The sequence below is a fragment of the Balaenoptera ricei genome, chromosome 1, assembly GCF_028023285.1.
Source record: "Balaenoptera ricei isolate mBalRic1 chromosome 1, mBalRic1.hap2, whole genome shotgun sequence".
Classification (NCBI taxonomy): Eukaryota; Metazoa; Chordata; class Mammalia; order Artiodactyla; family Balaenopteridae; genus Balaenoptera; species Balaenoptera ricei.
In genome coordinates, this window is record NC_082639.1 from 183,874,044 (window position 1) to 183,899,889 (window position 25,846).

Here is a 25,846-nt window from a genome sequence, read left to right on the forward strand (position 1 = left end):
ATGGAAACATCATTGGTTTTCTTTTCTCAATTAAATATGTGTGAACCAAAAGAAAAAACTTTTTTCAAGTTAATATATGGTTCGGGAAAAGAAGAAACAAGCAAAGAAGCCAAAATCAGGTAAAAATCATAATTTTTTAAGTCAGCCTTATACTTTTAAAAACATGATTGACATTGAATATTTGTTAGCACTTGTTTTTAAAATATCTGGTTGAAAATATATTGACTGTAATATTACAACTGAAAAAAAATCTATTTATTAGGAGTAAATAACTGTTAAATCTGTAAGTGTTTTTATTTTTTTTTTAAAGTGCAACAATTTTAACCACACAGGAGAACTAGTAATAATATTTATTGAAATATAATCTCAAATACTTTAAAGTCACTGAGGGGAAAAAAACCAAGTATATTTCGCATATGCTATCCTAATTCCTCCATAAACAGTATTTAAATGAAATTCTTAAGAAAACCACTGAGTGTGTCTAGAGTGAGGGAGGTGGGTGAGAAGGGGTGTCCAGGTGATTACCAATGCCAAATCTGTTTGACAGTCAGAAGGAGAGATATCAATTGTCATCCAAGTTGTCCTGAAGCTAATGCCTTTTCATTACAGAGCTAAGGAAAAAAGAAATAGGCTAAGTCTTCTTGTGCAGAAACCTGAGTTTCACGAAGATACTCTTTCCAGCAGATCTGGGCAATTGGCCAAAGAAACAAGGTGAATAACTTGTAATTATTTCGGGGGACATTTGCTGATTCTATCATTAAAGATTTAAGAAAGAGGAAATTAGGGATTACCATTTTATTGGATATTACACAGTAATATAAGGAAGGTTAGTGATCTCATTTCAAAAAAGCTAGAAATATTCCATAAAATTAAACCATTTTAATAGCTTGAATTAAGTAATCTCATAAAAATTTAAAGATGCTCTTTTAAAATTATATACCTGTCAATTTTAAATGATATATTTTACTCCTTCATCACTTTGTATTTTAAACTGATGAAATACTCATCAATTTAAAAGTTTGCACAATGTCATTGAGAAGTGCTATTCATCTCTTTCTTCAGTAGTTTGGAAAAAATGCCCTAGGTACAGTATCAAGTAAAGCACAAAAAGGGATGTTTTGTAACTTTTAGCCATTTCTTTAGTTCAAACAGAAAATGGAATAAGCTTATACACTAGGATAATATAAATTTTTCCAAATATGAAATACGACCAATAAAAGATCTAAGACAAATATATTCAATTTTCAATTATCAACATTTCTAAAATATTTGTTGTATTAAAAATGCTTCCTATTTCTTACCCCTTTAAAACTTCATTAGTCAAACTTCCTGTATCTGTTTAAAAAAAAAAAATTGTTGCATATTTTGGTAAGAGTTTCAAGGAAATTGCAGTTTTAAAAAAGTTTGACTGAAAGACACTGTTAGATTAGGTTCTTCTATTTGCCAAATTAAGAAAGATAATTGACCTGATTTCTTTGTTTTTAACCTAACACATGATTATTTTTCCCTGGAAAATAAAATAATTCATGAGAAAATAATGTTATTTTAACACATTGTTTTATAGGCAAAAACCAAAAGAAAGTTGACCAATGTTTTTGAACTTTCCAATATAAATACAATTTCCATTGTATAATAATCAAAGGAGAAATCCTGTGAAATATGACTGAAAAGAACAGTGTGATAGCACATGTTAGAGCAGATTCACAAGTAGAGTTTCTGCACACTCCATTATAAAACATTTTGTTTCTTGAACAGAATCTCTCCTGAAGAAGCAGTGATATGGGGTGAATCATTTGACAAACTGCTTTCCCATAAAGGTTAGTGCTACTTTTCCCAAATACTTTATTCTTTAATGGAAAAGTATACAAAATATGTATGTAACTATACAAAACAGGTTGTCATAAAAATTTAGTTTGATTGATAATTTACAGCAATATGAGTTTTTGATCTACAAAAATAAATAATAGAATAGTCAACTAATAAGAGTATTTTAAAAATCCTCTTATTTTATTAAGAATTACTTATGGTGGATGAAATATTTCTTGGTGCTGGATGAATAGTTTCACATTTTCAGTGTTTTTAGTTTGTGAATGAGACCCTTGGTTTTATTAAATCCCAGATTATCTGTGTTATTTTTACTGTTAAGTGATCAAAAATCTAAAGTAGTTCTTTTCATGGACATTTAGGAAACCTTCATGAAAATATATATTGTTTTAATTTTATAAATGCTTCACTCTTCGCATCAGTCATCAGAATTTTGCAGAGTAGTTGAGAATCAGGTGGGCATTTAAGGTGGAGCTTTGTAGATGAGATGGAAAGTGAGGACAAATACTGAGTTTGTCCAAGCACGGGTCAGAGGACAGGCTGCCTGGATTGCTAATCCTTAGAGTCAATTTCATAAGGTAACAGCTGAGTAAGCTTTTTTTTCTTGCCTTTATTCAGTCCACGATTTCTTTCAGGGAGCAAAACTGACAGATTGAACTGAGTAGGCGATGAGGCTAAGCAACCACAGGGTTCATTGCTTTCCACATTAAACCAGGCAGAGTCTGCTTAAGAAGCAACACTTTATCACTACCAAATAGCCACACACTTCCTCTAGCCCACAGCTTTTATTTGTATCTCCAAGTTCTTCTATTCCTTACCACATTTCTTTGAGTTAGCCGAGGCTGGTTTTCTCATCCTAAGGTGTCTACAGGAAGCAGGAGCTCCTATTGCTGGGAGTACAGTACTTGCAATTCAGCCTCAAGTACTGTGCACTCTTTGATGAAACCAACTTTTCTAATCTGTCTTCATGTCCTGTAATTTTCTCCTAATTGTCCATCCATCTGTAAGGTTTTGGTGACCAGTTCGTTTTCCCCTGGATTTACTGACCGAGAATCCTATTCCTGCAGACTCTCCCTGAAGACTTTCCCTCTTCCAATGAAAACAGATTCTGCCTCTGAACTGTAATATTGACTCAGAGAAAGAAAAGTATAGGTAGAGAAATCAAGGCTTAAATTTAGGCAAGGATGTAGTGAAAATGGAGGGTAGTGGTAAGAAAGGAAGTTCATGCTGAAAAAAATTTAATGTGTTACTCCATCCTCACTTCACCTTAATGCTCTATCACTCCCTATTTTGGAGAAAAATAATGTGAACAGCTTTCTTCAACTTTTCTTCATTCCCAATATCCACCCATTTCTTGACTTTTGTTAAAATTCTTGCCAAATATATGTAAAATCTATCTCTCATTCTCATTATCTCCTCTGTCACTGTCTTGGTTCAGGTATTTATCTAATTACAACCTGTGTAAAACTTTCCTCCCCAATTCATGCCTCCCAAACTTATCTCTTCTTTTAATCTCCTATTATTTCCACCATTTGGGCACAACTCAGCCCTTGAGCCTCTTCACTAGTCAGAGCAAGGAAAAAAAGAAGTGGAATTCATTTTTTTTTTTCCAGTTTGAATGTTTATCATAAGGAAACATGTCTTTTCATCTGTGGATCTCCAAACCCAGCACATCACCTGGTAAATATTAAGTGCTCGAATAATATAACCAAATTTGTTGCTAGGAAAAACTTAGTCCTGGGTCCCTTTTGAGATTTGAGTTCTGGTTCTCTTCTGCCACACAATCACTTTCTTAATCACTTTCATATTCAGCTTCCTCAACTGTAAGTGGAGATCACAATGTCTTTAGCTCCAATAGAAATAAATTTCTGTCAGGATTAAATGAGATGATGAATAAGAAGCCAATAACTGTTTTCTGTTTTGTTTTGTTTTTTTCTAACATCTTTATTGGAGTATAATTGCTTTACAATGGTGTGTTAGTTTCTGCTTTGTAACAAAGTGAATCAGCTATACATATACATATATCGTCATATCTCCTCTCTCTTGCTTCTCCTTCCCACCCTCCCTATCCCACCCTTCTAGGTGTTCACAAAGCACCAAGCTCATCTCCCTGTGCTATGTGGCTGCTTCCCACTAGCTATTTTACATTTGGTAGTATGTATAAGTCCATGCCACTCTCTCACTTCGTCCCAGCTTACCCTTCCCCCTCCCCATGTCCTCAAGTCCATGCTCTACATCTGAGTCTTTATTCCTGTCCTGCCCCTAGGTTCTTCAGAACCATTATTATTATTTTTAGATTCCATACATATGTGTTAGCATACAGTACTTATTTTTCTCTTTCTGACTTACTTCACTCTCTATGACAGTCTCTAGGTCCATCCACCTCACTACAAATAACTCAATTTCGTTTCTTTTTATGGCTGAGTAATATTCCATTGTATATATGTGCCACATCTTCTTTATTTATCTGTTGATGGACACTTAGGTTGCAAGAAGTCAATAACTGTTTGACACTACACAAATGTAAATGGTTTCTGCTATCATGAAAAATAATTATCAACAATAAATTTAATAATCTTTTTCTGTTTTGCAACCTGCTCCCAGCTGTATAAACATCACTTACAGGGTTAAATTTCAATGGAAAGAAATATATAAGCTGGACTTCTTTCTTTAACTTAATAAATTGGTATATAATAATTTCACCATACTCTCATGACCCATTAGAGAGAATAAAGATTCTCTCTAGGTAATTAGTCCTACAGAAAATCCTCCCCTGGCATTCTATAATCATGTTGCTTTACAAGCAGTCAAAACCAAATGGAAAAAAATCTGCTCCTCTCTGTTCTCTACTGGTGGAAATACTAAAGTTCTGTAAAATCGCAGCAGTTTGAACCTAGACGGGGTAACATGAATAACAAAAATCAGCACTGACCCACTTGGACATTATTATCATCACTCATGATCAAAGTGCTAATTAAATTATATTGGATTCACAAAAAATTATGTTAATGGTATTCTTTTAATCAAGCCCCCAAATTCAGTTATTCTAAATTGCAAATCTTATTGTAATATTAAATTATAAAGCTTAAAATAATCACCTAAGAAAGTCTCATGGTTGCAATGGTCAAATTCCGCTCATTTCTATTGACTTGACTGTAGGCCAAAAAGAAAAAAAAAGGAAAGTTCCTATACTCATACATACACAAACACACACACACTTCAAGACCTTGCTCTATCAGATTTTATAGAATTTCCCTTTAGTTAAATGTGTAAGTTTCTCAAATTCTGTATGCCATATCTATATAAAGGAAATGGAAATTGTATTACATTTATTCAAATGGGAAGTGAAGTGATAAGTCAAACAAAATACATCGGAAATTTGAGTATTTATTTGAAAAAAAAAAAGCCTGATACTAAAACCACTGCAGAATAATTATTAGCATCTTTAGGAAAGGAGCCATAGAGTAGATGATTCTTATGCTAGATTTTAGGGGATTAATCAAAAATTCACTAGCTGGACAAAGAGAGAAAGAGATCATCCAAGCAGAAAGCCAACATAGGCATGGGGCATTAAACAGTGCAATTTATTTAGCGAACTAGAGAGAAAGTAATTCTTTATTGAGAAATATAATTTGAAAAAGGGTGGCTTAGGGTAACAGGTAATAGCTGAAACTTAAGCAGAAAGAAGAGTGTTTTGCTGTGTTCCACCAAACCAAAGAATCCATGGAGTGTTTTGATAATTCCACTATTATATTCATATTTCATTCCTAAAATGTAGCTTAACTCTTTTAAAATTAAACAAAGCACAGAAGGTAAAATCCAAGGAAATATAACCAAAGTAGGGACTTTAGTTAATAATAATGTATCGGTATTTGTTTATTAATTATAACATATGTAGGGGCTTCCCTGGTGGCGCAGTGGTTAGGAATCTGCCTGCCAATGCAGGGGACACGGGTTCGAGCCCTGGCCCGGGAAGATCCCACATGCCGCGGAGCAACTAAGTCCGTGCACCACAGCTACTGAGCCTGCACTCTAGACCCCGCAAGCCACAACTACTGGGCCCACATGCCACAACTACTGAAGCCCACACGCCTAGAGCCTGTGCTCCGCAACAAGAGAAGCCACTGCAATGAGAAGCCCATGCACCACAACGAAGAGTAGCCCCCGCTCGCTGCAACTAGAGAAAGCCCGCGTGCAGCAACGAAGACCCAATGCAGCCAAAAATAAATAAATAAATAAATAAATTTATATATATAAAAAATATATATAACATATGTACCTTACCAATGTAAGATGTTAATAATAGCAGGGATCTGGAGGTGTGGGGTGTGTGGAAGCTCTGTCCTATCTTCATAACTCTTCTGTAAATCTATTCTAAAAGTAAATGTTTATTTTAAAAAATGAACTCAAATACGTTATACAGTAAATTTAATACACTGCAGTCCATCAATAATTTAACTTCCATTCCTCATTTGTTTCTCTGCAGATATTAGGGTAATTTTTTTCCTGCCTTCCCTGTTTATTGACAAATTTGCCTGAAGCTGCAAAATGAATCATAAAAATCTATGATTTAAAACCATATATATCAATAATTTCTAAATGTTGTTTAAGAAAAACAAAAAGAATAAACCCAAAACCAGTATCAGACTGTCATTCATAATCACCAATTTCAAATTTAGTTATCAGTCTTCTTACCAATTGACTTTATGAAAATAAATGTTACCAATATGAACTTAGCAAATCAATTAATTCCAATAAAATTACACATATATGTATATTACACTCACATATTTGTGAGTGTTTGTATGCATATATTTATATGGTTCTGCGTAAGACAGCTTTGAAAGTAAAACGATGCTGCTGATAGTACATAGTTTTGAAAACAATTGGCTAAAATAGTTTAAAAAATGCCGGTAGAACTTGCAATGTTTCATGTAGGTTTTAGAAAATCATTACACGAAATGATGTCGATGTGTGGAAGATTTCAACAGGCAGAGGAAAAGGTTATTCCTGAGTAGAGAAAAAGGCAGGAAAAGGGCTAGAGAAATAAGCGATTTGGGCATAACCTAGGAAAGCAAGCAGGTCCCTTTCACTGAGGTAAAGAGTAGTGAACAATCACATTGGAAAGTCAAGTAGGGGACAAACTCAAGAAGAGTTTGTTTGTTAGAAAGCTAACTCTGATGCATAGAAAGGTAGAATTCTACGCATATAATAGGACGACCTACAAGGTTGTTACAAATATCAAAGTTAACCTCAATGTAAGGGCTATTTTGGAAAGAAAATGGAAGAACTTGGTGACTGACTGAATGTGTACGTATGTTGTAAAGTGAGATGGTGAAGAAATAGGAGATGAAGAAAAAGGAGCCAAAGATCTCCAGATTTTGTTCCATATTAATAGGAAGGTAAGAGTGCCTTTTATAGATCAGAAATAGAGGTAGAAAAAAAAAGATTTGGAGAAGATAACAGGTGAGAGTTTGAACTTTTTTAGTCGCTGGTAAAGTTTATCAGAAGTTTTGCAGGATTTTATAGGCACACATCTAGAATATGGAAGCATGATTGATTATAGAAAGATTTTCTAACCATCTCACATACTTGATAAGTAAAGATTTGAAAGAGAAGGTTATTTCCTATGAAGGGAATCTCTGTCAATAAAAAAAAACTTCCAACTACTACCTGTTTATTTTCCTGTACATCCTTTTTTCCAGTCATTGCAAATAATTCCAATATTTTTAGTCTTTTTATTAACAACTATGCGCTTGGGCTTTTTGCACCTTAAATTGTGATCATATATACTAAGCTTAATTTCGAGAATAATTCATAATAAGGTAGGATAAAAGGAATATGTAAGTCATTTCACCCCCTTGATTTAAAAATATGAACTGATACTGTGGGAAGTACATATTACTGACTTTGAGGAAAGGCTACAAGGAAGTGCATACTTCTCTTTTGGAGAAGGAAATTAGCACTTCTCCTTACACTTTTCACCTTGTGGCTTTTTAAGCTGCCCTTTCCAATTTTCAGTCACCGTTTTCTGCAAGATAAGGGATTCCAGGGTTCTGCAAATTTAACTTTCTGAATCAAGCTGACCCATAACAAACATGCAATTACTTGATCTATCTAAAAAATAAAAGTAAGTAAAATCCAGTCTAGATTATAAATGGGCCACACAAACAAATCATTATTGCATGAGTAACCACCACACTCTGTGGCAGGTCCAAAGTCAAATACCAAAGGAGAAGCAAGGCAACCTAGTACTTAAGATACCACATTGTACTTGGGTTTCCAACTTCTGAGTTCCTTGACTTTTTGTTTCATTTGGTTTCTTGGCATCAGAAAAATACTCCAACAGATGTCAGAGTTTCAATTTAGCAACATGCAATTACAAGCATTTCATATTTGTATGACACATCGAGACAGCTTCTTCCAGTGTGAACTCTAATCCCGGGTTCTATCAAGCACTTTTGGCAGGTGTCTTCACCACTGCTTCCTTCTAAAGAACTGTTTAGTAAGTTACTGCCTGTGTGTGAGAAATGGTTCCATTGTGACCTGACTTCATGCAGCTGCCAAGTGAGTAAGAGAAACAGGAAGTAACTAGTGTGCTGGGATAATCCTGCACGATATTACGTATTATTTTTTAAAAAGTCATTTACTTAAACTTTTAAATAGATGAACTACCTTCTCATTCATCATTAATTTGTTTCTTGAATCAGTATTTATTCTCCCCTATTATATTCATATTATGCCAACAAGATCCATTCACTTTGATTAACTCACCACGAGCACTTTTAAACACACAGCGCTTTTCCTTACGTTAGTGCTGTGACTTCATTTTGAATGTCTGTATCAAACTCAAGCCTAAGCACGGTAACGAAGGGCTTTTACATGATACTCCAAAGCACAACGGCTGGTACAGAGCTGACACTCACTCATGCTTTGTGAATTAGTGAAGGACCATTTAAGTAGCATTCATGCTATTTTCTGGAAGGCTTCTATAGTCATCTTAAGTAAGCTGATTTTTCTCTGCTGCTCCAAACAGAATTAGTCAGCCCTGCAATTCTCATTCCTTAGTCCTTGGTCTATACATGCCTATCTTGCCTATTAATCTCCATATTCCTCAACAGTAAAGACTTTGTTGTTTCATGGCAGTTGAAAGATAAACATTCTATAATTATAAACAAAATAAACCTGGATTCAAACCCCTGTGCTATCTTTTCCCAGCGGTAAGATTCAGGGCAACTTAACTCTCTGAATCTCAGCTTCTTCATCTGTATAAATGGGTAGAACAGGACTTAACTCCTTAGGGCTGATGTGAAAATTAAATGGAACTGCCCCAAAAAAGGCATATAGCAGTGTGCCAAGGCCTTAGCAAAGACTCAAAACTTCTAACTATTGTAATTAATATCATTGCATTTTCAGTTTATAATACAGTCCTCAGGTTCACACTAGGTGTTTCACAAATAAAAGATAGACGAAGGAAGTTATTTTTAATAAGTAACAATTTCAGTTGTCTGGCATATGGATGATCCCTTCTAGGTGTCAATACAAAAAGTTTCTTATAATTGAGATTTATTAATAGGAAAAGTAATGACCATATCCTCCTAAAATTGTCACAGTAATTTATCAACTTGCTTTAGGAATAGTTTGGTATTTTAAAACTGATCAATCCATGCTTCTATATGACATATAGATAGAATAAAATGAAATCCAAAAAGCATTTCCCTTCACTGGAGTCAAAGTAACTTTATTCATAAGCCCAATAAAACATATTCTTAATTTCCTCTTTCCAATCTTGGTCTGACCTGGAAGAGACTGTTCTGTTGTAAGATAGCAGGCATTTTATTTGCTAACTTTCCTTTAATTTCCATTTAAATAGTAACAGAGGAGCAAGTAAGAACAAGACAAATGTCTCTCATTGTGGGAGGGGAAGAGGCAGAACCCACATCATGAACACACAGGACAATACCACCCAATGACAGGCTTTTCAATATCAGAGTGCACATTTCCATACGACCACTTTTGCTTTTTTAATTAGGACTACCTGAAGATGTTCTCACAATCATTTTGCTGTCTTGCTTCCAATTGTTTCCTAATATCTAGTCAAGGAATTCTCCTCAGAAATCTACTTCATAGCAGCTACCGAGCAAATAAGAAATTTCAGAATTCTATTAAAAAATACAAAGAATCTATCAGTTGAAGATAATTATGAGAGATAAATTAAGAGAATATACATATATTTAGGATTCAATCCAGCAAAAAGTGGATGTTAATTGGAGGAAAAAAGGGCAAACATTTTAGAAATTTTAAAGAGGAAGGAAGTATGGGTGCTAAGCAGAGGTTTTTGATTACACTAAAAATTCATCAAGGGGGAATTCTCAATATATTTTTTTAAAGTTCTGGCCAGAGGCTGGGGCATGACTACGTAACTACCTAAAGTTTGGTTTAAGCCAATTGGTCTACAGATGGTTGTTTTTGTTGAGGTTTTTCTTTCACACACCTAAACATTGCCCACATTTCAAATTCTACTTCAGTTTTGATTTAGGGGTTGAAAGGCATGTTTTGCCTTAGCCTCCTTGTTTCCTTCTGGGATCATTACAGAAGAAGAAGAAGGAAAAAAAAAAGACAAAAAGTAAAACCAGAGATTATGCAACAAAACCATCTTTGTAGTCACATAAATGGAAAAGGAAGAAGTTTTCAAGCTGTTGCCAATCAGTAGCCAAATGATGCTTATTCAGCCTATTTTCTAAAGTCATCAGCCTGGGGCTCCAGCTTTACCTGAAGTCAGAAAGGTTGCTGCTGCGACGTAGTTTTCAAAAATTAAAGGAATGTAATCTTCAACAATAGTAATGACTCAACCTGCTTTTTTATAAGTTCAGGTACTGAGCTACAGAGGGTAAAAGAGTTGTGGAAAGGAAAATCAAACAGACCACACTAAGGAACAGTAATCCCTAAGACAGCTGGTGGGTTAACAAGTCAGGGTAAAACCCACTTGTCTGACTCCGTTGTTCACTTTGATAGCTATTTTGGCTTAAAAATAATAAAAACAGAGATAGATCATTAACTTTACTCTGAGAATATATACATTTTTAGGTATTTGGGGAAAATCTTCTATCAAAATGCTTCAAAGAATCATTATCCATTTATATTTTCCTGCTACATTCTGAGCAAAGCACACTACACAGCATGAGAAATAAATCTTGAAAATCAAACACTAACTGTGCTAGAGAAATAAGAACAAGAGTGGCTCAATATCACCCACATTGATCATTCTTCCTCCTCCTAAGACACTAGAATTTGTTGACTTACACAGGAAGCACTTAGAACTAAGGCCTCCTTAAGACAGCTGTGTTTGACCAGGAATTATCTTACCAGCATCTAATCACTGTGGACAAGTTCTGGGTTGCATGTCAGTCCTATGATGCCTTCTCAAATTTTTGTTGAGACTGACCTTTGCTTGTCTTCCCAGTTTCTTCGCTAAGGTTTAACCACTAACATCTGGTGCTCAGGATCAATTTACCAAGGAAAAGAAATGGCAGACTCTCCCCTCACCCCAATGAAAACACCAATGGAAGGAGCAGCGGAGTAGAAGAGGCCCACAGGGCTCGTCTATCATGGTAGTGTTTGGAGAGATCCCACACCTAACACTTAAGGAATGTCTGTAGGTTATGCCATTTCTGGCTGTTGTTTTCTTACATTAAGTTCCTGGATCTCTAATATAATCAAACAGTTGCTTTCATCATTAAAAACAAAAACGAAAACACAATGCTTCATGACAAACAGGACAAGTTCTAGATATAGGAGAAATAAATGGTGACATGTAACACGTGATGAGGATTGTAGTAGTTTCCTGTGGCTGTGTAACAAACTATGATAACTTTAGGGACTTACAACACAAATATATTATCTTACAGTTCTGTAGATCAGAAGTGTAGCATGGATCTCACTGGAAAAATAATCAAGGTGTCAGCGGGCTGTTGTCCTTTGTGGAAGGTCTTGGGGAGAATCCCTTTCCTACCCATTTGGGTTCTTGGCAGAATTCAGCTCTTTGCAGTTTTGGACCAAGGTCTCCATTCTCTTGCTGGCTCTAAACTAAGGCCACTCTCACCCTCTGAAAGCCACCACATTCTTTGGCTCTTGACCATCTTCTTCCATCTTGAAGGGCAGCAACAGTGCTTCTCACACTGCATCCCCCTGACCCACTTCTCTGTCTTCCTCCTCCACTTTTAAGCACTCATGTGATGAGATTGGGTCCACCTGGATAATCCAGGATAATTTGCCCCTCTCAAGGTCCTTAACCTTAATCACATCAGCAAAGCTTTTGCTCCGTGTCAGGTAATGTAGTCACAGGTTCTGAGGATTAGGGCATGGACATCTTTGGAGGACTGTTAACTCGACCTATGACAGAAAGTGCTGCCTTCTTGAGAAAGATATACTTCTACAATTTGTTTGTTTGAAAAGTGAGATCTGGGACAATTGAATTTATATGAATCTCAGTTTTCTCAGCTACGAAAATGAATATAGGACATATTCCAGACATATGTTGTAGTATTAAATGTAGTAATGCATATGAACAGCACTTAGCCCTCAAAACCTCTACACATGTTAAAAATGCAAACCCTCTTAGTTATCACCATAATTCTACCATATTCATTCTTCTTGCTTCATTCTATATGGAACTTATTATATTACAAATAATCATGGACCATGAGGAATAGTTCTAGAGAACAGTGAATAGAAGAAATGAATATAAGTGAAAATAAGTTGAGTAGACAAAGAAAGCTATCATTTACTTCAAATTTTTTTGCCTTAATGCTAGAATGTATGCTTCTCCCTTTTTAAATTCCTGAATTTAAGTCTCTAATATTTTGTTCAGAATCTTTACATCTGTGATCATTGGTCTATAATTTTCTTTTCCTTTTCCTTTCTTAATCGTTATTTCTGGGGGTGGTGTTGGTGTTACATTTGTCAGGTTTTAGTATTAGAGTTATCCTAGTGTCTTAAAATGAGAAGGAAATTATTCATCCCTCCACTGTTTTCTGGAAGTTGTATAAGATTAGAATACTTTTTTCTTAAACGTTTGATGAAATTCACCAAATCTGGGCCCAACATTTTTTTTGGGGGGGTGGTGGTATTTTTATTATAAAAATCTATTAAGTTAGAGTTTCAGATTTTTCACTTCAGTGTCAGTTTGGGTAGGCTTTCTTTAAACAATTTTCCCATTTTATTTAAATTATATTTATTGGCATAAAATCATTTATAATATTTACTATCTTTGTAATATCTCTAAGATCTGTGGAAATATCACTGATTTGCTTCCTACTACTACGAAACACCCTCACCAGGAGTTCTATTTTATTAATGTTTTCGAAGAACCAACTTTTGGCTTTGTAAATTTTCTCTATAGTTTGTTTTCTTTTACATAGACTTATAATTTGTTTTCCTTCAACTTACTGTGGCTTTAATTTTCTCTTGTTTTTAAAGCTTCTTAAAGTAGAAACTTGGATTTTATCTTTTACTAGTATAGCATTTCATGTGGTAAATTTCCCTCTAAATACGGTTTAAACTACATCCTACAAATTTTAATGTGCTGTATTTTTATTATAATTCAATTGTAAATAGTTTCAAATTTCTCTTTTGATTTCTTCTTTGATCAATAAATTATTTATATGTGTTGTTTTATTTCCAAATATTTGGGGGCTTTTAAAGCTATGTTACTAGTTGATTTTTTTTAACACCTTTATTGGAGTATAATTGCTTTACAATGGTGTGTTAGTTTCTGCTTTATAACAAAGTGAATCAGCTATGCATATACATATATCCCCATATCTCCTCCCTCTTGTATCTCCCTCCCACCCTCCCTATCCCACCCCTCTAGGTGGTCACAACGCACCAAGCTCATCTCCCTGTGCTAAGCAGCTGCTTCCAACTAGCTATTTTACATTTGGTAGTATATATAAGTCCATGCCATTCTCTCACTTTGTGGCAACTTACCCTTCCCCCTCCCTGTGTTCTCAAGTCCATTCTCTATGTCTGTGTCTTTATTCCTGTCCTGCCCTTAGGTTCTTCAGAACCATTTTTTCCCCCTTAGATTCCATATATATGTGTTAGCATATGGTATTTGTTTTTCTGACTTACATCACTCTGTAAGACAGCCTCTAGGTCCATCCACCTCACTACAAATAACTCAATTTCATTTCTTTATATGGCTGAGTAATATTCCATGGTGTATATATGCCACAACTTCCTTACAAACTCATCTGTCGATGGACACAGGTTACTTCCATATTCTGGCTCTTGTAAATAGAGCTGCAATGAACATTGTGGTACATGACTCTTTTTGAATTATGGTTTTCTCAGGGTATATCCCCAGTAGTGGGATTGCTGGGTCGTATGGTAGCTCTATTTTTAGTTTTTTAAGGAACCTCCATACTGTTCTCCATAGTGGCTATATCAATTTACATTCCCACCAACAGTGCAAGAGGGTTCCCTTTTCTCCATACCCTCATAAGCATTTATTGTCTGTAGATTTTTTGATGATGCCCATTCTGACTGGTGTGAGGTGACACCTCATTGTAGTTTTGATTTGCATTTCTCTAATGATAAGTGATGTTGAGCATTCTTTCATGTGTTTGTTAGCTACCTGTATATCTTCTTTGGAGAAATGTCTATTTAGGTCTTCTGTCCATTTTTGGATTGGGTTGTTTGTTATTTTGATATTGAGCTGCATGAGCTGCTTGTATATTTTGGAGATAAATCCTTTGTCAGTTGCTTCGTTTGTGAATATTTTCTCCCATTCTGAGAGTTGTCTTTTCATCTTGTTTATGGCTTCCTTTGCTGTGAAAAGCTTTTAAGTTTCATTAGGTCCCATTTGTTGACTTTTGTTTTTATTTCTATTGGTCAAAAAGGATCTTGCTGTGATTTATGTCACAAAGTGTTCTGCCTATGGTTTCCTCCAAGAGTTTGATAGTGTCTGGCCTTACATTTAGGTCTTTAATCCATTTTGAGTTTATCTTTGTGTATGGTGTTTGGATGTGTTCTAATTTCATTCTTTTACATGTAGCTGTCCAGTTTTACCAGCACCACTTATTGAAGAGGCTGTTATTGAAGAGGCTGTCTTTTCTCCATTGTATACTCTTGCCTCCTTTATCAAAGATAAGGTGACCATATGTGCATGGGTTTATCTCTGGGCTTTTTATCCTGTTCCATTGATCTATATTTCTATTTTTGTGCCAGTACCATACTGTCTTGATGACTGTAGCTTTGTAGTATCATCTGAAGTCCAGGAGCCTGATTCCTCCAGCTCCATTTTTCTTTCTCAAGATTGTTTTGGCTATTCAGGGTCTTTTGTGTTTCTATACAAACTGTGCAATTTTTTGTTCTGGTTCTGTGAAAAATGCCAGTGGTAGTTTGATAGGGATTGCATTGAATCTGTAGATTGCTTTGGGTAGTATAGATCATATCTTGGGTCACAAATCAAGCCTTGGTAAATTTAAGAAAATTGAAATCATATCAAGTATCTTTTCTGACCACAATGCTATGAGAGTAGATATCAATTACAGGAAAAAATCTGTAAAAAATACAAATACATGGAGGCTAAACGATACACTACTTAATAACCAAGAGATCACTGAAGAAATCAAAGAGGAAATAAAAAAACACCTAGAAACAAATGACAATGAAAACACAACGACCCAAAACCTATGGGATGCAGCAAAAGCAGTTCTAAGAGGGAAGTTTATAGCAATACAATCCTACCTCAAGAAACAAGAAACATCTCAAATAAACAACCTAACCTTACACCTAAAGCAATTAGAGAAAGAAGAACAAAAAAACCCCAATGTTAGCAGAAGGAAAGAAATCATAGAGATCAGATTAGAAATGCATGGAAAAGAAATGAAGGAAACAATAGCACAGATCAATAAAACTAAAAGCTGGTTCTTTGAGAAGATAAACAAAATTGATAAACCATTAGCCAGACTCATCAAGAAAAAAAGGGAGAAGACTCAAATAAATAGAATTAGAAATGAAAAGGAGAAGTAACAACTGACACTGCAGAAATACAAAGGATCATGAGAGATTACTACAAGCAACTCTATGCCAATAAAATGGACAACCTGGAAGAAATGGACAAATTCTTAGAAAAGCACAACCTTCCAAGACTGAACCAGGAAGAAATAGAAAATATAAACTGACCAATCACAAACACTGAAATTGAGACTGTGATTAAAAATCTTCCAACAAATAAAAGCCCAGGACCAGAAGGCTTCACAGGTGAATTCTATCAAACGTTTAGAGAAGAGCTAACACCTATCCTTCTCAAACTCTTCCAAGGTATAGCAGAGGGAGGAACACTCCCAAACTCATTCTACGAGGCCACTATCAACCTGATACCAAAACCAGACAAAGATGTCACAAAGAAAGAAAACTACAGGCCAATATCACTGATGAACATAGATGTAAAAATTCTCAACAAAATACTAGCAAACACAATCTAATAGCACATTAAAAGGATCATACACCATGATCAAGTGGGGTTTATCCCAGGAATGCAAGGATTCTTCAATATACGCAAATCAATCAGTGTGATATACCATATTAACAAACTGAAGGATAAAAACCATATGATCATCTCAGTAGATGCAGAAAAAGCTTTTGACAAAATTCAACACCCAGTTATGATAAAAACCCTTCAGAAAATAGGCATAGAGGTAACTTACCTCAACATAATAAAGGTCATATACGACAAACCCACAGCAAACATCATTCTCAACGGTGAAAAACTGAAAGCATTTCCTCTAAGATCAGGAACGAGACAAGGACGTCCACTCTCACCACTATTATTCAACATAGTTTTGGAATTCCTAGTCATGGCAATCAGAGAAGAAAAAGAAATAAAAGGAATCCAAATTGGAAAAGAAGAAGTAAAGCTGTCACTGTTTGCAGATGACATGATACTATACATAGAGAATCCTAAAGACACTACCAGAAAACTAGTAGAGCTAATCAATGAATTTGGTAAAGTAGCAGGACACAAAATTAATGCGTAGAAATCTCTTGCATTCCTATACACTAATGAAAAATCTGAAAGAGAAATTAAGGAAACACTCCCATTTACCATTGCAACAAAAAGATAAAATACCTAGGAATAAACCTACTTAAGGAGTCAAAAGACCTGTATGCAGAAAACTATAAGACACTGATGAAAGAAATTAAAGATGATACAAACAGATGGAGAGATATACCATGTTCTTGGATTGGAAGAATCAACATTGTGAAAATGACTAGTTGATTTTTGATTAAAATCCTTATGGGCAAATGACATACTCTGTAAGACTTCAATCTTTTGACGTTAATTTAAATTCATTTTAAATCCTAACATGTGGTCCATCTTGGATAATCTTTCTTGTGCACTTGAAAAGATGTATTTGGTAGAATGTCATATAATTGTCAATTAGGTCGATTTAGTTGATAATATTCAAGTTTTATATATTCTGATTGACATTCTATCTATTTGTTCTATAAATTTATGAGTGAACAGAATTAAAATCTGCAAGTATAATTGTGAATTTTTCCCCCCGTTTCCTGCTATCCTTTTTTTTTTAATTTTTAAAAAATTTTTGGCTGTGTTATGTCTTCATTGCTGTGTGCGGGCTTTCTCTAGTTGTGGTGAGTGGGGGCTACTCTTTGTTGCAGTGTGCGGGCTTCTCATTGTGGTGGCTTCTCCTGTTGCCGAGCACAGGTTCTAGGCATGCAGGCTTCAGTAGCTGTGGCATGCAGGCTCAGTATTTGTGGCTTGTGGGCTCTAGAGCGCAGGTTCAGTAGTTGTGGCACACGGGTTTTGTTGCTCCGCGGTATGTGGGATCTTCCCAGACCAGGGCTCAAACCCGTGTCCCCTGCATTGGCAGGCAGATTCTTAACTACTGTGCCACCAGAGAAGTCCTCTGCTATCCTAAATTAAATAATTTCTATCTTCCTGTCTTCTAGTCTACTCATCTTTTCTTAGGCAGTTGTTAATCTGTTGTCATGCTGATCCAATTAAATTTTTGCTTCAGGTATTTTCCATTTTAGTTTTAGAATTTCCATTTGATTGTTTTCTATAGTTTCAATTTCTGTTCTGAGTTTTTGCATCTATTCACTCCTTATGTCTTTTTTAACCTTTTCATTCTTCAACATATAAATAATAGCTTTATAACATCCTGTGTGCTATTTCCAACATTTCGGATATCTTGTGGTCAGTTTCTACTGACTGCTTTTGTTATTGATAATGGGTCACATTAGACATTTCTTGCATGCCTAATAAATTTTTATTGTATGTGAGCAAGGAGGAAGATACAGGAATCTAGATTATGCTGTCTTCCTTTAAACAGCGTTAGATTATTTTTCTGGCAGTCAGTTAAATCACGGGTGGATCCTCTTGATTCTTTCTGTTCAGTTTGATATTTAAAACCAATCTCTTTCCAATTTATCTTAGTTTGAAGACAAAGACCTTGCCTGTAGTATTTATACCAAAAACATAGCCTTTGTTGGGTATCTCCACTATAGCTGGGCCAGAAATCCAAAGTCTCCCAGACCCATGCAAACTCCCTGATCTCCATTTACCTCTCATCACCACTGCAGCTATACTCTTCTGGGCTTCACAGAGTTTGCCCTGCCCGTGTACAGCCCGACCCTCAGCCAAGGATCTACAGGCAACCTGCATTAGACTTCCAGGCACCCTCTGCATGTTTCTTTCTTCTTTTTTTTTCCTCTGTACCCTGACCCACAAATTCCAAACATATCATGATCTCCAAACTCATCTCTGCCTCCTCAACAAGATTTTTTTGCTAGAGCTTTTGTATTTTTAATGAAAATTTGTACTTTTTCTCATGTGTTCAATTATTACTTATTTCTTTCAATAAGTAAATATTGAGTGCTTTCTTCATGCTGGGGATTTTTGTGGCAAATTAGACAAGGGCCTTCATCTCATGAATCTCACAATATAGCATGAGAAACAAAAATAAGCAAGCAACTGCAGCACAATAGTTTAAATGTTACCCAGTGTAGGAAGTCATATATGAAGGACACCCAACTTATTTTTGAGAGATCAGTGAAATCTTTCCAGATAAAATGATCTCTAATTTAAACTTCAATGGGTGATACAGATTAGCTTGATGAAATTAGATTGATAAAATTGGAGTAGGAAGAGAAAATGTTTCCAATAGAAGCTAAAGAGATGTGAGAACATGGCACATGAATGGAACTCTAAGTTATTTCACTGTGCTTGGAGCTTAGAGTGTGAGAAAGAGAGTGGAAAGAGATTAAGGGCATTGTTGGAAAATTTTCAACAGTGAAGAAACATAATTAAATTTGTACTCTAGGAAGATATTACTGACTAGAATGTGAATAATAAACTTGGAAAGTGGGGGGGGGGTGGTTAGCAGGGGAGGGAAGCAAGGGAAGCCTGGAGTCAGAGTCACCATTTAGAAGGTTGTTATAATAATCTATGTAAAATATGATCCTGGTCTGAATAAGGGTAATTCCAGATGGAATAAAAATAGAAAGACAGATGCATGATACATAAAGCAGATAAAGTTGACAAGATTTGATTATCAATTGAGTTGAGAAGAAAATTGGGGATCCCTAAGGATGCCAGGGTTGCAGGTTAAGTTGTTGAGTGGATGGTGTCATTGCGTGGGAACCATTCTGGGAAGCTTTTGGGTGAAGATATTGAATTCAGCTGTGATGTGATTATTTTGGTGGGAAATTCAGTGGAGATGTTTACCAAATGTTGGGTGATATGAGCTTGGAGCTCAGGAAAGAGATCTGAGCTGGAGATCATTTCTGAAAATCATCAGCATATTCGTTGTGTTGAAGTGATTGCCCTGGAATTGGAATTAAAGGGAAGAAGGAAGAAGGATAAACTGAGAGGTATTTAGAAAAGCAGTAGTCAGAGGTATAAGAAGAAACTCAAGAGTGTATGTGCCATAGAAAAGAATTACAGACATATCTCATCTTCGCCTGCTGTCACAGAGAGATGAAGTAATATATGGATTGGAAAAAAAAATTTTCCATGGAATATAACAGTAAGTCATTTTGGTAAAAATTATTTAAGTCAAGCGTTGAGTAGAAACCACATTTTAGTGTATGGGGAGGTAAATGAGTGGAGGGGATTAAGAGACCAACTGCAGAAAGCTTACTCAAAAGACTTTGTAAGGAGAAAGATATAGATCTGTAGCTGGAGGAATATCTGAGGTGAAGAGAAAAATTTTCTTCTAATGATTTCTTGTAATGAGATTAAAATCTTTTAATTAGATCAAAATTTAACTCAGAGAAACTTTATTGTTTTGCAAGATTATTTGTAATGCCTTATTTTGCCTGTAGGTGCCAGCAGTATGCATAAAGTACAGAGGGAAGTAAGGGGGAAAGGAGTTTCAGGAAAAATGTTAGAAGACGAGGATACAGGAAGATAGAGAAAGAAAAGGGAGGTAGAAGAGGCGAGAAAAGGAGAAGAATGTAAAGAACAGAATCCCAGCGAACATCACATTTAACCAGGGAACAGAAGACATTAAGCCAGGCTTAAAGTAATCGCATGGTATAAATTAGGAGGTATGGTGTCCTAGAATCCTAGGAAGAAGAATACTTCAAAAAGGAGGGGGTCATTATTATCAAATGCTGCCAAGTGAGAAATCCAGACAGGACTCATGAAATTTCCTCGTGTAATTACTCACCTGTGATAGCAGAAAGAGAAATGGGTCATAACTATGAGTAGAGAACAAATCTAAAGAAAGATTGCTAAAAATCGTTTGTATCCAACTCAAATGTGAATTTCTCTGAGAAAATTTATTTATTTATTTATTTATTTATTGGCCGTGCTGTGCAGTATGTGAGATCTTAGTTCCCCAACCAGGGGTCAAACATGTGCCCCCTGCATTGGGAGCACAGAGTCTTAACCACTGGACCGCCAGGGAAGTCCCTGAGAAAATTTATCTGAAAAAACTAGATGGAACATTTTTACCTTTTCTCAATGCTTCTATAATGCTCTCTTCTCTATTTCAAATACCATATGACTGAACAGCTTCACTTCTCTTATCCCACAGAAATGAAATCTTATGTCTACACACACACAAAAAAAATCTATACATAAATGTTTATAGCATCCTTATTGATAATAGCCCCCCAAAACCTTCAACGGGAATGGTTAAACAAATCCATACCATGGAATACAACACGGCAATGAAAAGGAACAAATTACTGATACACTGATGAATCTCCAGCGAATCACGGTAGATGTAAAAAGCCACCCCAAACAATATATACTACATGATTCCACTTATATCATATTCTTGAATTGACCAAATTATAGGAATGGAGAACAGAATATTGGTTCCTAACATTGAAGGAGGAGTTGGGTGTGGGAAAAATGTGAGTATAGCAGTAAAAAGGCAACATGAGCTATCCTTGTAATCAAGGAAATATTCTGTATCTTAACTATATCATTATCCTATTTGTGATATTTTTACTACAGTTTTACAAGATGTTATATTGGTGGAAACTGGATAAAGGGTACATGGGCTCTGTCTGTTATTTCCTACAACTACATGTGAATCTATAATTTTCTCAAAGAAGTTTAATTTTTTAAAAAATACCGGGGCTTCCCTGGTGGCACAGTGGTTAAGAATCTGCCTGCCAATGCAGGGGACATGGGTTTGAGCCCTGGTCTGGGAAGAGCCCACATGCTGCGGAGCAACTAAGCCCATGCACTACAACTACTGAGCCTGCGCTCTAGAGCCCTCAAGCCACAACTACTGAAGCCTGCGTGCCTATAGCCCATGCTCTGCAACAAGAGAAGCCACCACAAGGAGAAGCCTGCGCACCGCAACAAACAGTAGACCCCGCTCGCGCAACTAGAGAAAACCCACGAGCGGCAACAAAGACCCAACGCAACCAAAAATAAATGAAAAAAAAAATTATTAGCCAAAAAAGTAGAATATCATAAACAGTTGAAAGAACCCTATTATTAAAGTCAGATTGTCTTAGTGTTGAATCCTGAGTCTGCCACAGTTTTAGCTATGAAACTTTACCTAACTGAGCCTAAAAAATATGATAGTCATCAAGATCATCAACATCATGATAACCATCACCCCCCCCATCAAAACTCAGATAGAGTACTTGCTATATGCCAGTTTCTGTTTTAAGCGTCCTGCACATTTTGGCACATCTAATTCTCTAAATAGCTCTATCAGGTCGGTTTTATCATTATCTTAATTTTAAATATTGAGAAACTGAGGCACAGAAAGGAAAAGTAATTCACTCAGAACTACATAGTAACTAGCTGAACAAGAACTTGAACCCTGGCAGCCTTCCACAAAATTTGATACCTGCCCCTAACATTCTTGGGGCTCAGGAAAAAAGTGAAAATGGAGGCCCCATACTATATTTCTAAATGCTTAAGAGTTATAGATCAGGCTAATAAACTGTTAAAAATAGACATTTTATCCTTCTATTGTGACACTTGGTAGATTACGTTTGAATATAAAATTCTCAGACTCTTCCCACAGTTCTACACTATAAGTTCTACCCTACCTTCACTTTCCACCCATGGTTTGGTTCCACACTGTGAGAGGCCTCTTTGCACATTTGGGTGGACACTCCAGCGTGCAAATTCAAGTCCTGTCCACACTCAAGCCTTGGGGTGTGCATTCCACTGAGTCAGGTGCCTTTGGTGGATGTATTTGGGGGAAGAGGACTGTGCCAATCCTGGAAACACAAAGCCTTTTACAGGGAATTTCAGGGTCCTGAGTCCAAGAAGCATGGTCTACAAGTTGAGAGATGGTCTCCAGCTGGAATGGCTCTTTGGCTCTGTAGAATAACCCTACCACACTCACCCCAGGGAAAGGCACAGCTGAGAGAGACCCAAAGTGAGGTCCAGATTTAAGGTCCCTGTTACTCAGGTCTAAGTATGATACCAGCCTCATTTCAACAGAAATGGTACTTACCTTTCATAGTTGTGAAGATTTCAGCTAATTGTTAACATGGTTCCTCATGAGCAAGATGTGTGCTACTGCCCTGAATTAGAGGGAAGACGCTTCTTCCACTAACATTCACGGTTGTACTTTAATATCGAGTCGCATATTTTCTCAGCATCAATATTTTTTAGTTAAAATATATCACTTCTTTTCTTGGTAGATGGACTGGAGACTTTTACCAGATTTCTTAAAACTGAATTCAGTGAGGAAAACATTGAATTTTGGATAGCCTGTGAAGATTTCAAGAAAAGCAAAGACCCTCAACAAATAATTCATAAAGCAAAAGCAATATATGAGAAATTTATACAGAATGATGCTCCACAAGAGGTAAAGATGATTGTAAAAATTTACATCTGTTTGAAAACTTTTTGAGAGAATATGTCTTCATCAAATCGGTACTGCCATACATTCTAACAGAAAGGTCAGAATTTTGTTGAAACAAAAATGGTGGTTATTTACAAGCATGCCTCATGTTATTGCCCTTTACTTTATTGCACTTCACATATATTTTGTTTTTTACAAATTGAAGGTTTGTGACAGCCCTGCCTTGAACAAGTCTATCGGTGCCATTTTTCCAACAGCATTGGCTCACTTCCTATCTCTATGTAACATTTAGGTAGTTCTCACAATATTTCTTACTTTACTATTATTATTATACTTGCTATGGTGATCTGTGATCAGTGATCTTTGATGATTCTACTGTGACTCACTGAAGGTTCAGATGATGGTTAGCCTTTTTTCGCAATGAAGTATTTTTAAATTAAGGTATGTACGTTGTTTTTTTAGTCATAATGCTATCACACACTTAATGGATTATCATGTAAACATAACTTTTTTATGCACTGGGAAACCAAAAAATTTGTGTGACTCGCTTTATTGCGATATCCCCTTTACTGAGGTGGTCTGGAAGGGAACCCGCAATATCTCCGAGGTCTGCCTGTATATAGGTTTCTATTTACAAACAGAATGCATTATAAGATATTGCTATGGAAGGAAAGGTATAATTGAAGTTACTTCTCAGGGTATTTTATTCTAGATTAAGAGTGAATACAATTAATTGCAACATTTAGATTCATTCATTTATCATATTAATCACCTTAGCACAAGTAACTGCTTGTAGAAACTAAAGATTTTTATACATGATGAAGGTAAGAGAAATCAAGAAGTTTGTATTATGTACTGTTTTAACGTTAGCTCATCTACCTGTACAAAGTTTCATTTGCCCTGTAATACTGTCCTTACACATTAAGATAGACTAAAAGAAAATTTCATAATAGAAAGATGAGGAAAACCTAATTTGGCAATGCTTCAAGTGAAAAAACAATTGTGATTTTTTTTTTTTTTTACTGCAAGCTCAGTATGAGGTAACTGTATGAAACAATTGCTAAAATGGCTATTAAACCAGTAAATATTACTTCAGTATCCTTGAATATGAATTAAATAGAGTTTCTGTATTTTTAGTACATGCTCAACAAATAGTGTCTTTTCACTGAAGTGTAGAACAGATAATCTGTCACTGTTAAGAGTTCTGTTTGACTATAAATTGTTGCTGTCCACGAGGTAGCATTGCTTATGTAGATACTGTCGCACATGAAATGACAGTTATTTTCCTTGTTTCAGTATGTCTCCATCTGTTTTGTGTTTCAATGTATTATCCTGTCTTCCCCTTACACACAAGTAAACAAAGGCAGCTGGTTATGAGGTGTTACCCACCAAGGAAAAGGAAGAAACCTACCTGAAAACTGAAAACTTAGCACCATCAAAGCTGAATATATCATCAATGTTTTGATAAAAAGCATTAAAGGATTTTATATCTTTATATATATATACACACACACACGTATATATGCATATAGGCATTTTCAGCACACGTTTGCTTGTAGGAAAACATCATAATATAATGAAAAGAGCACTGGGATATAGCAAAAGCCTCACATTGAAATCCCAAATATGTCCCAAACACACTGCTTGCCCTCACTCAAAATAATTGAATTTCTACAAAGTGTAGTTTCCACTTTGAAAATGAGTTGAATCTAATGATCTCTAGGACACCTAACATTACATTGTTCCATGATCCTACACTAGCAGAGAGTGATAAGGACCGGGTGCAAAGGGAGAGAAGAGCCAGGTAAAATGCCAGCCCAGAGTGAATCACTGGATCCCTAGACCCACAACAGGAAAAGCACCAAGCATCCAAGTGCCGTATGCCCCCTCCAACGTGGAGTCAGTCCTTTACTTCTGTTTCTCAAAGGTGTTTACTTAAGTAGACTGACGATAATTACACTTTTATTACTGTTATTATTATCCAGGTTAACCTTGATTTTCACACCAAAGAAATCATTACCAGAAGCATCACCCAACCCACCCTCCACAGTTTTGATGCCGCACAAAGCAGAGTGTATCAGCTCATGGAACAAGACAGTTACACACGTTTTCTGAAATCTGACATCTATTTAGACTTGATAGAAGGAAGACCTCAGAGACCAACAAATCTTAGAAGACGATCACGTTCATTTACCTACAATGAATTCCAGGATGTAAAGTCAGATGTTGCCATTTGGTTATAAAGAAAATTAATTTTGCTCATTTTGCTGGCAAGCTTGTATATCTGCTTCTAAGATATAGTGTGTTTATGTTAACAAATTGGTAAGTCTTTCAAAATAAAGTGCGTCATTTGAAATGATTTAAAAAATGCAAACCAAAATTTTTATTTTAACAATATATACTCTATCTGCCAACATATTCTGTAAAAGCTTCCATCTGACTTCATTCATAGTCAGAAAAACATTGCTTAATTAAAAGGCAGAAAAGAAGTAATAATGATGTTGTGTAAGATTGTAAAAGTTAAACTTTTGCAAAATTTCAACAGTTTGGCTAAATATCTAGTTTGGATTTTTTTTCTAGATGTAAACTATATGATGCTCAGATAGCCATGTATTCGGACAACATTTTCTATAACGATGAAGCTTTTCTCTGGCTCAGTTATAGAGAGTATAGAACCCTGGCTCAAGAATAGCAAT

At 35.7% G+C, this 25,846-nt stretch overlaps 1 protein-coding gene across 1 annotated transcript; it reads left to right on the forward strand.

Annotated features, from left to right (window-relative positions):
- On the forward strand, window positions 1–25,393 carry RGS18 (regulator of G protein signaling 18). Its single transcript, XM_059905837.1, has 5 exons — window positions 1–119; window positions 610–711; window positions 1,756–1,817; window positions 22,987–23,153; window positions 25,136–25,393. The coding sequence occupies exons 1-5, from the start codon at window positions 1–3 to the stop codon at window positions 25,391–25,393; spliced, it is 708 nt and encodes a 235-aa protein (XP_059761820.1).
- The last annotated feature ends 453 nt before the right edge of the window (window positions 25,394–25,846 follow it).

What these genes read in the sequence shown, in the direction of transcription:
- RGS18 (XM_059905837.1), top strand. Translation starts at nt 1, where the DNA reads ATGGAAACATCATTGGTTTTCTTTTCTCAATTAAATATGTGTGAACCA. An exon ending in CAATTGGCCAAAGAAACAAG is followed by an intron (nt 712 to 1,755) that starts GTGAATAACTTG and finishes TTTCTTGAACAG; the next exon opens with AATCTCTCCTGAAGAAGCAG. An exon ending in CAAACTGCTTTCCCATAAAG is followed by an intron (nt 1,818 to 22,986) that starts GTTAGTGCTACT and finishes TTTTCTTGGTAG; the next exon opens with ATGGACTGGAGACTTTTACC.